The 14656-nt window shown below is 38.5% G+C and overlaps 2 protein-coding genes across 3 annotated transcripts in view; one reads left to right on the top strand and one right to left on the bottom strand.

Annotated features, from left to right (window-relative positions):
• Nucleotides 1–14656, top strand: part of LOC108096747 (cyclic nucleotide-gated cation channel beta-1) — a 69826-nt gene that overhangs the window by 5503 nt on the left and 49667 nt on the right.
• Nucleotides 10195–10807, bottom strand: LOC108096750. 2 transcript variants are annotated; one of them, XM_017198604.1, is made up of 2 exons: nt 10673–10807; nt 10195–10615 (listed from the first exon to the last, which is right to left on the bottom strand). In XM_017198604.1, exons 1-2 carry the CDS (start codon nt 10721–10723, stop codon nt 10265–10267), a joined length of 402 nt encoding a protein of 133 aa, XP_017054093.1. In that variant the 5' UTR covers nt 10724–10807; the 3' UTR covers nt 10195–10264. The 2 variants fall into 2 exon arrangements, with proteins under 2 accessions (XP_017054093.1, XP_017054094.1); XM_017198605.1 differs by having other exon boundaries at nt 10195–10612; nt 10673–10806.

The following is a 14656-nucleotide window of genomic DNA, read 5'->3' as shown; positions in this document are numbered from 1 at the left end:
GTCCATCGGACAAATGCCTACACCGTTTGAAATTACAGTTTCAACTCTTTGCAGTCAGTTGAATCATTTCTGACCGAAAATAATAATTTTAAGTACTTCATAATTGGAGCTTAAATCGTTGGAAAAAGCATTTTAATGTAATGCTCCCGGCTGTTTTGAAGCCATTGCTTGTGTTCGATGTTTATTAGTCAAACGAAATTAGTGGAGCTAAGTAAACTTGTTTTTAACACATTTATGAATATTACACGTGTTGCTTTTGGTTTCAGGTGAATCATTCTCTCTTTTCGTTACTTAAGCTCAATATTATCTCTTGGCCAAAGCTCAGATTCTTACAACGAAATCTTCTTCGGAAATTGTTGCATTTTGTTCACGCCTTTTGCTTCTCAAGTGATTTGCTTTCATTCAATTGCGTTGAATTGAAAATTGAATTTACCGCAATATTTGCTTAATCTTTCATTCCCACACACAGATACACACACACACCCGCAACTGGCAAATGCAATTGCCTATGAGTGTGGTTGTGTGTAGTTGGTGGGCGCTGGGTGGTTTTAGTGGGTGGTTTTTGTGGGTGGCCATAACATTTGCGTCTGCAGCTGAGTTTTGTTCGTGCCATTGACAGTTTGCCGTCAATCAGTTGTCGTTGCCATGTTTGTTTTTGCTGTTGTTGCCGATTCCCCGGCGATGCACCCACAAATGTGTGTTTGTGTGTGTGTGTAATCGCATTCGATTGTAGGCCATGTATTTGCATCTGTATCTTCAACTGCATTATGACAAAGACAATATGTAAATACGATTTTAATTGGTTTGTAATTATTATTGCTGTGGCAGTTGTTGATTTCAAGTGGTTGGAGGTGTGTCAACCGCCTCGATTGTCATTCAATGTTGGTTTAATAATTTGTGTATTAATTGCACTCAACTGAAAAATGCCAAAATGTGCAATAAATTTTTTTTATTTTGGCCATTTTAGATTGGTATAACTTTGTGGTTTTAAAACGTTTTCAAAAAGCATAAGGGTTGAATACTTCGCTATTTTATACAAAAACAATTATATTTATTTGGTTTTTGTTTATTAAGTCATTAGATTAATGAAGCAATAAATATGGTGGTAATAAATATCGTACATTATTCAATATGTGGTATAATATAATCAATAACAACAACTGTACAAATACAAAATTTATCAGAACGCTTAAGTATACCGGTAAATAAATTATTGAATGCGTAAAGAACAATTATTAAACACAAATGCAATCTAGACCGGCGATTACGGTTATGGTGATTGCTGTCATATTTCCTTATATTTGGCTTTATAATCCTTTGTAGTGGATAAATTGTGTTTAACTCAATGTCATAAGTTGAATATGTGTAAAAATCTCTATAAATTTATAAACCGCAATTTCAAATTTATCGATATTTTCAGCGCTAATTAATGGTGCAACAATGTCCTCCTGCCAATAGCGGGGTGTTTTTTTTTTGAAAGCTCGTTACGCAGTTTCGGTCATTAATTTCTCCCCACGCGCACACACATAAATTTGCAATTAAATGGCACACAGCAGCCAGCAGCTCAGGAAGCAATGAAAAAAATCGTTGCCTACTTTTGCGGGCACTTATCAGCTTTGGCTTTTGGCTCAGATCGCGATTTGTTCTGCGACATTTGCCGTTCATCGTTTGGCTTTTGCCTTTTGCCATTTGAATTTGTTTGCGGTCGACGTGAGGCTCGTAAAAAGCAAAAACGCATAAAATGCAAAACGCAAAAGCTGCGTAAAATTGAGCTCCAAACGGAGGGGAAACAAATCAAATAACGTGCAGTTGAAAGTTTGAGAACTCGGAGCACAGATGCGAATGTAGATAGAGAGCGAGAACTCTGTCTCTTTTGCTTTTGCTTTTCCGATTTTCCAGCTCTCCGTCTCTGTGACGCACAAGCATCTCGGGACTTTGAACTGGTTTTGGTTGGCCTCAATGCAATCACAATAAAAACCGCACGCATACGCACAATTTTCATTATAATAAAACTGCGCATAAATATCTAAATGAGCAATAAAAGTGTTTTATGTGCAATGCGACGGCGACGATTCTACGACTTCTACGACATCGACATCTCGACACCGCCGATGAAGTGGGAGAAAATCATAAAAGCAGCAGCTGCTGAATCTACGGGCAAAAGGGATATGGTAGATAGCAAAGGACCCTCACTCACATACCCATACACACACTCGCACGGCTGAGATTGGCAGACAGCTACCAGATATCGAAAGAGAAATACAAAACTTGACCTTACTCCAACTTTGACTCTGACACTTTTCACTCGATATGCGTTTTGTAATTTACTACACACATTTGAATAAGCATTAGAGTGGAACTAGTTATATGTATTATTTTAAAACATTTTGAAAAATATTTTCAGAAAATGTAACGTATTAATTTGCGAATGTTTGGAAGATTAGCTTTCTTACTTCATAATTTTATAAATTTCAAAACAATTTATCGGAGTGACAAGTCATAAGAGTAAGAGCTTTTCAAAGAATATTTTACAACTTTTGTGATGCCCAAAAGTCTGGCACACGGGCTTACAATGTTCACACGTATCGGTCCACCCTTTGCATAAAAATACCAGAAAATCGCACAAGTGCCGTAAAGTTTTTAAAAGCAATGACAGCCAGAGCCAACTGACAGAGGCAGCTTGGGTATCGATGAGTATGCTGGGGCATTACAAAGGTCTGAAATATTTAAAAGCATCTGCGTGTCTGCCTGTGCGACACTATAATAAAAACAAAATATTAAAATGTCAGAAAATGTTTTCTTTTAGCTGATAGAAATAAATATTTTTTGAGTGCTCATATTCATGCAGAAGCGATAAAATGGCAGTCAAACTGCCAAAAAGCAAATTGACAGGCCAACGATGAAATTGATGCAAAAAGGCTTCTCTTTGAATTATATGCGAAGGATGCCAAAAGGACTTGCTGATGGAGAACTTTTACAGGCCCTTAAAGTCTCTTAGCAGCCATTTACTCATTTTCGCCCTTTACCAGTTTTCATTTGCACTCCTTGAGATTAATTTATATAAATGTCATTAAATGCTATTACTTATCGCCGTCCTTTGTGAAGGTTTTCTGGCATGCAATACGAGTATATGTGCTGCATCAGGGGAAAATTTTTGCCAACGCTTAATTTCCCAGCATGCGAGTGAGCGAAGTAAATTGCCAGACAGTTGATTAATGCATTTTATGGACAGGTGCCTCGCAGCAGCCCCAAATGAAACAGATTACTTAATGACTGCGCGGCCGACTGGGCGTATACGCAATGTTAATGAAATTTCACCCAAGTTCCCACATGAGTTTGTATGTGTGCCAGTTTTCTTGTGTGTGTGTGTGTAAGCGCTCTGAAAAAATGTTAATTTGCATTGCAATAAGAAACTTGTAAGCTGGCAAGCAAACTGCACAACAATGCCAACAAATTGTGATGTCAGGGGCGAAGGGAAGGGGAAGGGAAAAGGAAAGTGGGGGAGGTCTTCCGTGAAGTAGCGCAGGATGTACTATAAAAACAATTTGCTCTTTGTGAGAAGCGAGGAAGCGATGGTTTTGGGGGGGCGGTGAAAGGAATGAGGGAAGGCCGATGGACAGACCGCTGCGAGGCGCGCTAAATAACTGAAGAAGAAAATGCTGGCCTATGGCAGTCGTCATAGGCAGAGCGACCTGTCAGTTGCAGGCGGCCTGTTGTCGCAGTTGTTGTTGCCCGGCGGCCATGTAAAAATATGGCACACGTTGCGTATACGTCATACACACGTTTCAAGGGGAATGAGCGAACATGCACAGATAAAAATTATTGTTACTTTCGTATTCATACGAGAATGTTTGCAGTTCATTTATAAGCTTAAAATTTAATTTTAAGTCTTGTGTAAACTTAAAAGGTACCTACAGTGCTGGCCTTATTAAGTTTACAATATATTTACTTGGCATATTTTCACATATTTTTCATTTTCCCCCGTGTAAGCACAGCAGAGATGTGAAAAATGTTGGCAGCTCCGAGGGAAATTGAGAAACTGACGGGGGAACGAGCCTAGAGAATGAAAATGGAAAACAGGAGCAGCAGCAACAGCAACAGCAACAGCAGCAGCAGCAGAAGAGGAAATGTCCTGAGTGAATGAGTCCTTTTGGGGGGAGAGCGTGTGTCTGTGTCTGTGTGTGTGCGAGTGCGTGTATGTTTAAGTGTGCATGTGTTTGCGTGTTTGAGGAGAGTGGGCGGACGGGAAGGTGGGCCAACGACATGAGCCGTGACGTTAGGCTCATTTATTTATTATTTCCTCAGATTGAAGCACTATCAATAACCAAGTGCAAACAAGGCGAGAAGAAAGAAAGAACCGCACACATCCGAGCTTGTGGGGAGCATCTGGCTGGGGAGCGCTTTTTTCGGGGCTTGGTTTTATCAACTTTACAGCCTCGTTGGCTGGGGCTTGTTTATAGATCCATTCCGAGAAATCTGAAAGCATCTGGAGACTCATAAATATGGATACTCGCTAAACAACTTGATTGAGTTCCGTTTGCTTACGAATCGATACACGTTTTCAAGGTGGGTAATTTTTCGATGAAGATAAAAAGATCTTAGATTAAAAGAAAACCTTTTTCTTAGACATTTAATAATTGAAAATGTGAAAATATTTTGCTTAACCTTACTGTAAACGTAAGTAAAAAATCGAAACTTAAAAATTGAATAAGTAATTATTAATTTAAAGTGATATACATCCGAAAAACTTATCAGAGTATTTATGACCCTATAAACCATCTAAAATATATGTAGGGGAATGTTGTCAGGGTTGGGCCATGTTTTGACCTATGTCCATAACTTCTGAACCAATGACAATTTAGAATAAGTTTATACATTTTTGGAAAGGTACAAGCAATAGCAAGTGTTCACCAAAAATAGAGAACAAAAAAACAAAAACAAAAAAAGTTATAGGCGTTTGAAAAAAAAAAAAAATGTAGTCAGCGTTGGGCCATGTCGTCAGGGTTGGGCCACCTTCAGAAAATCGTTGACAATATCGTAACCTGGTGGAATAAAATTGAATTCAGGTAAATCTGATATTATTTTGTTCATTAATTTAATTATTTGGGATTTTACAGTAAATATCAAATTATTCAGAGTTGTTTTTTCGTTTGTAGCGAGAAACACTAAAGAAAAAGATAAAAATGATTCATCTTCTTTCAATCCATCGAAATATTTTTTTAAGGAAATCTATTTAATTTATTTTGCATATTTTTGCTACAAAAAACTTAAATATTAAAACAAAAATCGAAAATACACGAATAAAATGTAAAAATTATGATGGCCCAAGCCTGACTACACAAGTGGCCCAACCCTGACGACATGCGGTATTAATCTATTATGGTATGATATAGCCAAACTATATCTCACAATGAAACTATATCTTAGTATTTTGTAAAAAAATAACTATATAACGTATTTTTATGCTCACCTTGCGGATGACATGTTGTTTTCTTGTGATATTCACCTTTTTCGGCCAGGTAAAAAAAACTTTTTCGAGCACTTTTTCTTCACGGAGCAACGACGCGTAGAAGAATGAAATCCCGAAATAAGTAGTCACGTGGAAAGTTTCGAGTGACCGATAGAAGTTTCTAGACACCCACAAACAGATTGTTCTAGAACGAATACTCGAAATATTGAGATGGCCCGACCCTGACAACGGCCCAACCCTGACAACATTCCCCTATATATATTGGAAAAAAACATTTTGTGAATCTATTGTAATTTTACCAACCAAAAAAGAGCATCAAAATATATGTACAAAATAGATTTCTCTTTCAAAAGTTATATATGTTCGTGAACAATTGATTTAAGCACTTACCTATGCTCAGTTGAACTTTACCTTCTACACAAGCGAAAATAAATTGAGATTAATTCTCATTTGCATTTTAGAGATCCCAGCAGCGGATTTCCCATTTAAACAGGGTAATTTTCTGGGCAACTCTTTTTTGTTATCTGTGTGAACTGTTTGCATAAATCAAAACTCTTTACATTTTCCGCTTTGCCATTGTGTATGCTGTTTCCCATGTGTGCCATTCATTTAGTTGTGCATTCACTTTTTGTCATATTCTTTTTTGATGGCCGGAATCATGATTTAGTGCCAGCCACTAGCTGCCGCCCCGGTTGGTCTGGGCTTAATGATGTCAATCGGCGCGTGCTCTGGCTTTAAACTAAGGCCGCATATTTGCCAAGTTTATTTGGGCAGAAAAAAAAATAACAGGGCAGAAAAGCGAAGGGAAAGGGGCCCGCACACTCATCATAAATGTGAATGAGATACGAGCACATGAGGGAAAGGTGGAAAACATGGAAAAGCAATCGCTGGGCGAGGGACGCATATTGCACAACCCATCTCCAAAAAAGGTTCACAAGTGCGCTGATATGCGAAGAGATGCTTGCCAAAAAATTACATGGACCATTGGTCAGCCGTAGCAACAACAGAAATGGGCCACCAGCATCATCATGGCCCGCAGCAACCCTTAAACAACATGCTCCCCCAGCCTCCAAAACCCCGAAACCCTTCGCCCACCATCGCTCCCCCTCGTCGGCCTCTGCCCCGCCCACTTTCTCGCCCACCCACACACCCACATACACCCACACATGTGTATTCAAAAAGGAAAAAAACACCTTTGATGTATGTAATTTTGTTACCATTTTTTATGCCTCTCATTCCAATGTTTTGTTTCGTCCACTTTTTGGCCATAATGTAGAACTGTTTTGGTTGTGCGTGTGCACAACAACGGTTAAGACAATAGTTCATTACTTAAAACGATTCATGAAATAATAATGTTTATGTTTATGGTTTACATTAAAACTTCAGCTAAATAAATAAAAAAAATTATTGAAAATTCTAATTAAGATAAATTATAGTATTTTTTCATGATTATTACAAATCTAAACATTTAGTGTACTTAAGACTTGTAATAGATTGGGCTTTTAAAATCTTAAATTGCTGAAAAAATTCCAAAGACGTCAGAATGTTTACTACCACTAAAATGTTGACCCCGGCTGTTTGTGTGTGTGTGTTCGTCGGCGAGTGTGTGTGACACAGAAAGCCAGTTGTGCGAGGTGCGAAGCTGTGACGTAAGCAGAGAGCCAAACCAGCGGAGCACTGGCCATCAAATTGGGTTACCCGAAAAAAAAAACAGAAAACAAAAAAAATGGCTGAGAAATGGGGGGCAGGATGATACTCGTACATTTTTTCAGTGGCTGGTGCCACCACAAGGGAAATGAGATTTGCGCCTCAGAGCAGCAACGTGTCAGTTTCAAAAGCGGAGGAAAAAAAATAAGGATTGAGGAACTGGATTTCACGTGGAAACACATACACATATATTTAGGGAAAAGTCCTGGTGATTGATTTTATAGTAGGAAAGACGCTTGCCATTCAAACTCCGCCATAAATTCTTGAGACGACTTTTGCAATTTTAGCCAACTAATTGGCCATCAACAGAGAGGAAAGTTGAAAACTTTGTCGCCGCGAGAAAACTTTAGAGTAAGATGAAGTTGTTTATTGACTTTTTCCCAACAGATAGGCGGCGAATTTACTTGAGACTAATTCAATTACAGGAATATTGTCATCGACTTAAGTGTGTTGTGCAGTCATCGAATAATTATCTAGCAATAGGAAATTTTTAACAGGAGGATGGCCTTTGACCTTCGCCCCGAAGGAGCAGGAGCTTAATTACATTGAACTAAATTGTGAAGAGCGCACAGTTCACTTAATAAGTATTCGCCCGGCGACAGCAGAAGCGACAGCGATTGGCACAATTCCCACAAGCTGACAAACTCATCAAAAATTTCACAGCCACTTGGGAAGGCAGAAAAGCGCAAAATTTTTATTGTGTTTTCATTAGAGGCGCGCAAATGGTCAAAAGGCTGCACTTAAAAAAATGAATAATAACAAGAATTTAGGGTAAGCACTGTTGATAAATGATGGTCAATTTAACTGAAGGATTTTTGTTTTGTGATGAATTTTAAATGGTTTTTTTAAACTGTTTTTGTCGTCTTAAAAAAATTGTATTTATATGGGAACTAAAAAGTAGAAACATCAAGATTATAATTGTTTTTTTTTTTTTGTAAAGATTAACAAGCCATATTGTGTAAGGCATAAAACATGATATTTAAAAATGCAACAGACCATAAAAAGAATTTATAACCTCACAGCAAAAAAATCCTGCAGGCTTACTTTGCAACACTTGGTTAAGACATGATTTTTCAGCAGACTTTGGGGACACGAAAATTCAGGCTTGTGGTGTCCGCAAGCATTAACTTCCCATTCGGGGATTAAAGTTTTTCTTAAGTGTATCGGGTGAAGCAAAGCTAACCGCCGACGCCTAGGACACTCTTGAGAGGCGTGACCAGGCGGTGCGGAGGGGGTGGGGAAACTTTGAACAACTTTGACCAAACACCCAGACACGCGCAAGAAATGTGCAGAAGGATCTGGGAAGGACGGCGCAAAGGAACCTAATGAACAAATGAACAACACACCGACACACACACACACACACATACAGATATGTATCTCTGTTTGCATATACACCGAATACATACAGATGGTCGAACACTTTTTGGGGCGCGTTATGGGTGTGGGGGAAATACTTTAATCTCAAGGGCACGTTTCCGGAAATAAATAAATAAAGCTTTACGGTAGAAAGGAAAGCATGGCGAAATGCTGTTGTGCTCATAAAGCAAAAGAGGAGAAGTAAAGCTTTTCCGCATAGAAACTCTTGACGTGAGCTAGGGAAATGAAATTCTTTAAAATTTTAATGATACAAAATATTTGCACAAGGAATTCATCATATTCTCCACCGACAATTTTCATCATCTTTGTGTTTTGTTTGTTTGTTTGGCCAGCACTTGATTTTTAATTTAAATTTGAAGAAAAAAACCCAGTTTATTGTCTCCTTTCCCCGAGGGGGAATTAAACTTGAGGTCGGTTTGCAACTTCAAATTAAAATATATTGAAACTGCAAAATTGATGAATATTGTACTTGAAATTTATTATATAATAAATGGAAATTCTCTACCACAAGGCACACATTTTTCATGGTTGACCGAACAATATATCAATTCTCGATACAAATAAATAAAATAAAAATTACTTTACTTTGCCTAAATCATTCTTAAATATGATTTAAAACTTTTTTTACCCACACGTTTTACTGTAATAAAAAAATAAATTTACCCAAAGTGATGCGAAGCTGCGGTGATTATTAATTATACGAAAAGGCAATGAAAAACTCAATCCGAAGCGCAAGAAAAAACCACTTCCTGCCGAGTCTGTAATTAAAACGAAAACTTTTTGTTTTGCAAGTCATCGATAAATCAACGTAAAACAGGAGCTGAACCCCACCTTTCTTCTAATTTTGCCTATCCGCAGAACCAAATCGCAGCTCGACAGCTGACGACAGCTGATTGATGATCCGCAAAATTACAAATTACACACAAATGTTATCCGAGCCGGGAATTTGGCAGATAAAAATCGAAGACCCAACAAACACACGCCATCCAATTCACTTAAGGCGTTGCACCTTATTTGCTTTCACCCAAATGAATGAAATTGATTGATTATGTTCCATCAATGAAAATAAACGCTGCCACAATTAAAATGAAGAAACGATAAATGTGGCCATAATGACAAAAATTTTGAGCGATTCCTGCGGATTCTTTGGCTATATATATATATATATATATATATATAAATCAGAAAAGTTGCTCAGATTGGCTGAAGCCGTGGGAAATTGAACAGAAGTTGCCACGCACATTTTACCACATTTTGCGAGGACAAACAGGGAAAATGCTTTTCAAAAATATCAAATTTCCGCTTGCATTGAGCTCAGTTTTGCGGGCACTGTCAAAATGTGGGGGAAAAGTGCTTAGAAAATCGACTTGTAAATGGGAAAGTTTGTTAATGATAAGCATCTTGAAAACTCGTTAACGGGCACCTCATTTTGATAGCGATTTAAATTGACTAGAAAAGAAAGAAAGTTTTAGGAAGGAACTGATAGAAAGTTAAACAATCGATCAAACCATAAATAATATATATTTTTTAACCAGTTGGTACTTGCTTAATAATAAGTTAAAATAGTAGGACATCAAATTTATTCGTTTCAAGCAATGTATTTCTGCAGCAGCCCAATAAATTATAGAAATTTTATGTTACAGTTGCTTCAAACATTCAATGCTTTAATAATCGTTATCCAATTTAAAATTTTGACCCATGTTCAAGTTACATGTTATAATCGTAGGTATGTGGCTCGAACTCGTAACGCTTTAGACGCTCGTAGTACTGGCCAAAGAAGAATCCTTCCAACTGATAGGTCTTGTAGATGCGGAAGTGTCCTTCGCTGACGTACCGATTGTTGTAAGCCCAAATGCAATGGTTGGGAAAAGCGAACACATAGCTCATCCTGCCTCTAGAATCCATATCACAAGGCATGTGCTTCCCATGCAGATCCATTGGCATTTCGGGAATTTCTCGAGCTGTACGCTTTATATGTATTACCGGGGAGTTAGCAACCTCATCCGACTCGTTCTGCTGCTTGATTTGTACGGATCTGGCTGCTATTTCTATCGGCTTCTTTAGTTTGGTTTTTGTTTTGCATTATTATTAAGCCAAGTATCTTGTTCAACTTACCAGAACACCGCAAAAAACAATCAATAAAATCAAACATTCGGTTAACTGCATTCTTGAATTTTTAGTCTGTTGTGTTCTAAATTACAAATGGTGTTTCTAATGTATGATAGTTGTTTTAAATAGCAAGGCCACCTGAGTGTTTAAAATAATTCTACCCAAACTGTTTTCTTCACTTAGCATCTAATTGATTTTATGCGATTTAAGAGTAAAGAACATCCTTTTGGTGAGCATAAATCACACAGAAGCTAAAAGGGAATGACCCAGAGCTGAAGCTGAAAGGATATCGGGATATTAGAGAGGGAACGCGCAAGGACTCGCAGCATGTAAAGTGACAGCCGAGTGTCACATAATGGCCAGTGCCGATAATGACCAAGAGCCGATGCCAGATCGATTCATACGGCGATGACATACGAGCCATAGCCATAGCCATAGCCAAGTCGAGGAGCAGCATTTCAAGTGTGAAAATAATATGACAGCAGTAATCAAGGCGTTGATGGCAGAACTAACCTCTCGCACATTCTGCCCATATTGATTTCAAGCTGAAAGGCTGCAGGAAATGGGCAAAAATATCTGGCGGAAATGTTGAACGAAACTGGTTGGATGTTCCCGGGCAAAACGAGGGGGGTTCTCTGGGTTGGAGTGGGACCGACTGTTAACACATGTCAGTGGGCCGTAATTGCAAGGGGGGTTTAGCAGTGGAGAGATTTGAACTTCGAGCTAGAACCGGGCCAACATGAATGACAATTGTTTTGACACGCATGTTTTGGCATGCAGAAAGGGACAGCGATAGGGACAGGAAACAGAAAACGCCAAAGGCACGAAACGGGAGCGAGAGAGAGCGTCCGATTAGAGTTTAGTTTCAGTGATAGAGATGGAGATAGATGTATGGAGACGCACTTGCAACGCAACTTAATTGAATTTTTAAGGCCCGTTCTGAGTTAGATTTATGTGAAAATCACTTTACCGGACTTCCTTTTCCTTTAGCTTGTTGATACACAACTCTATTAGGAAAAGCTACAAGTTAATACCTTGCTGAAGAACAATGTTAATGTAAAGATACAAGATTTGAATGATACTGAAAACGAGCGGAAATAGAAAACTAGTAGAAATTTATGTTAAATGAAATGACTTAAAATAACTATTATAGATATAAGGTTTTTTGAAGGTTTAACAACGTTTAATCTTTTAACATTAACAAACAAGTTCCCGCAAAGTATAAGTTGCGCTACCATTTAAATTCATAGTCGATGATCAATAAACCGTTTTTCAATTCTCACTTGTATTTTCCAACATAAAACATTTCGATCATTTGCTTAAATTAAATTTTCATAAACTTTCCTCAGGCCGTTATAAACTTTAACAATTTAGCTTGACTCTGCATAAATCCTTTTGCCTGTCTGTCTTGTGGCTTTTGGCCAACGGGGGGCAGTCGTTTAAACCACATATACAGCCAGCTTCCTGGAAACGCTAAATGCCTTAACTGTTAATTTTGCATCCAATTAAGCCCGGCAATTTTCGGTCCGAGAAGCGATTCCTGTTTATGACATCTCAAAAGCACCTTAAACTCGACCTCAACCCGAAGCGAGGGCTTTCGGGAGCTTCGCGAAGGCTTAGACTGAGTGGATGGATACATGGAATGCAAACATTTCCATAGCGAATTGTGTGTACCTGCTGCAGATGCAATTTCAGGGCAAATGGGACGCTTAATTAAAGCCAAGCACAAGGGGCCTAAGGATTGGTATGAGGGCCCGTCACTCACTCAAAGGCTGAAGTGAAGGACGCCCCAAAGATTGACGATTGCCGAGGTGCACAGCCAGCTGATGAATGTGTCTGGATGGCACTTTCGTAATGGCAATCACCATTGCCATAGCCGTGGTCAAAGCCATGGCATTTGGGATTTAAAATCCTTTTGGTTACACTGCATTTCCCCATTCAAAAGCTGTCTCTTTCCTTATCATTACTAAATTAATTGGGTTTTGCAAGAAATATGAAATTTGCGGTTAGTAACTCAATTTGGTTAATACATTGAATTATTGATTGTAGATTTGTATTAGAAGAGCAATGTTTATGCCAGAGACGCATAATTAATAATGTGATTATCTAATATATTGGCCTGTTAAACTATGCCAATGGAATGCATATTCAGTGCTATAATTCTGAGCGCATCTGTACATGACGCAGATGGAGTTGGCCAAGGAAAATTCGGTGTTTCGTTGGTGATAAACCACGATACAGCCCGATGTTGAATACCGGCTGGGCAATAACTTGTCCCTGCCATTTTCCCCTTCTGCAACCCGAATGCCCCTATGAGCGCATTCCATCTTCGACTTTGCCAATAAAGTGAAATATCCCTCCACAAGCTCTTCTTTCCCAATTGCAACCCCACCTTATCGTGCAACTGCTTTATACTTCTTCGTGGCTGCTGTGCTGGCACATATTTTCGCCTGCTGTGCCAGCAAATTTGTTGCAGGACTCCGATGCAACAAAGCTACATCAGCTGCAGCACTGAGAAAATAAATGAACACCTTGGAGAAGTTATAAGTGGTAGATTAGATTTAAACACTCTATAAATTTATTTCTCATTGGAATATAAACTACTTATAATGTCTTTAATTACTTTACCATAATATAAGAACTTCAAGTATTTAGATACAGGAATATATGTGAAGCGAAGGGTATTGAAATATTGCTAAAAAACGGACTGTATACTTTATTCAGAACATCAAAACTTTCAGTGCTTATATTCGACGACACTTAATATGGGTAACTGCGTCGCTTTTATGTTTCCTGTTCAACTTTATTGAAAACTTTTAGCCGAAATGTTCAGGAGTAAACTTAAATCACGACCGAATTTTTTTTTCAGCGCAAACTATAACTGCCGTTGAAGCAGTGGCTTTGGCTATAGCTGCAACTGAATGTGGGGCCACACACAAGCGAGGCATTTGTGCTCCCTTTCTTTACTCCAAGTTGTTTTTCATTTTCATTTAGTTTTTCCTTTTTCCCGCTTTTCGCACGAAGCGCCGCGACCCCTTTGTTTATTTGCGCTCTGTCGAATCACAAAAACTGTAGCGCCATCAGTGTTGGTTTGGGGTCCTGGTGTCCAAAGGGTTGCATAAAGAAAGGAATGGGGGGCAACATGTGGATGTGGGCACCTTGCACAAAGGCGGAGGCATCAGCGTTGGGACGAACTAAAGCGCGGCTAACAAAATGTTTATATGCCACAGGGTTTCAGCCAGAGATGCGAAAGATACCAGTTTCTTGTGGGGGAAGTACGAAAGTCTAAAAACCTTTAATAGAAAATGGAATGCAAAACTGTTTTTAAGATGTAATAAGATATTTATTATTTTTATATTTTCCACCATAATTGTTTTATAAGTTAATTTATTTTTTACAGTAATAAAGATTTTACGATAATACGTCATGCAATGAAAATTTGCTTTTAAAATTTTATTTGTATGTTACCAAAATTATTTTACACATTTTCCCCCATTTAAAAATAATTTAAAAATTGTATCGCCTCTAGGATTTTATTGCACCCAAGTTCGGTGAGTAGTTGGGAGATATTCTGCGAGATAAAATTGTAGCTGTGAAAGTTTGGCGGTGCAGGGTGGCTGAATGGGTGGTGCCGCTGGCTTACTGCTCACGTATATGCAGTTATAAATTGCACTTCGTGCGCCACGTTTGCCCGGTTACAAAGATGCAGGGGAAGATCCACTGCATCCACAAAGAAAACGTGGCTCCACGAATATAACCCCATCCCATCCCATCCCTGTATGTTGTTAGTGGCATTTTAGCCCAAAGCCAAAAGGGTTAAAAAGTTTTGCAAAAGGGGCGAACAAAATGTTGAAGTAATAGAATTACCGAAATACCGAAAGCTTTGCTACAATTAAATATTTGAGCGGTCATACATGAAAGCCCAACCAAATACAAAACTATGCCCCAAGCAAAAAGCATTTGAAAACGACTAAATTTCGTATTAAATTG

The sequence above is a fragment of the Drosophila ficusphila genome, unplaced genomic scaffold, assembly GCF_018152265.1.
Source record: "Drosophila ficusphila isolate 14025-0441.05 unplaced genomic scaffold, ASM1815226v1 contig_414, whole genome shotgun sequence".
Taxonomy (NCBI): domain Eukaryota; kingdom Metazoa; phylum Arthropoda; class Insecta; order Diptera; family Drosophilidae; genus Drosophila; species Drosophila ficusphila.
Note: the sequence above shows the minus strand (reverse complement) of the source record. Positions and strands in the feature narration are given on the sequence as shown.

Excerpts from the sequence above, each read along its gene's own strand:
- LOC108096750 (XM_017198604.1), bottom strand. The coding sequence starts at position 10,723 with ATGCAGTTAACCGAATGTTTGATTTTATTGATTGTTTTTTGCGGTGTT. Across the intron at positions 10,616-10,672 it reads TTGTTTTTTGCGGTGTTCTG|AAGCCGATAGAAATAGCAGC; the intron begins GTAAGTTGAACA and ends ACCAAACTAAAG.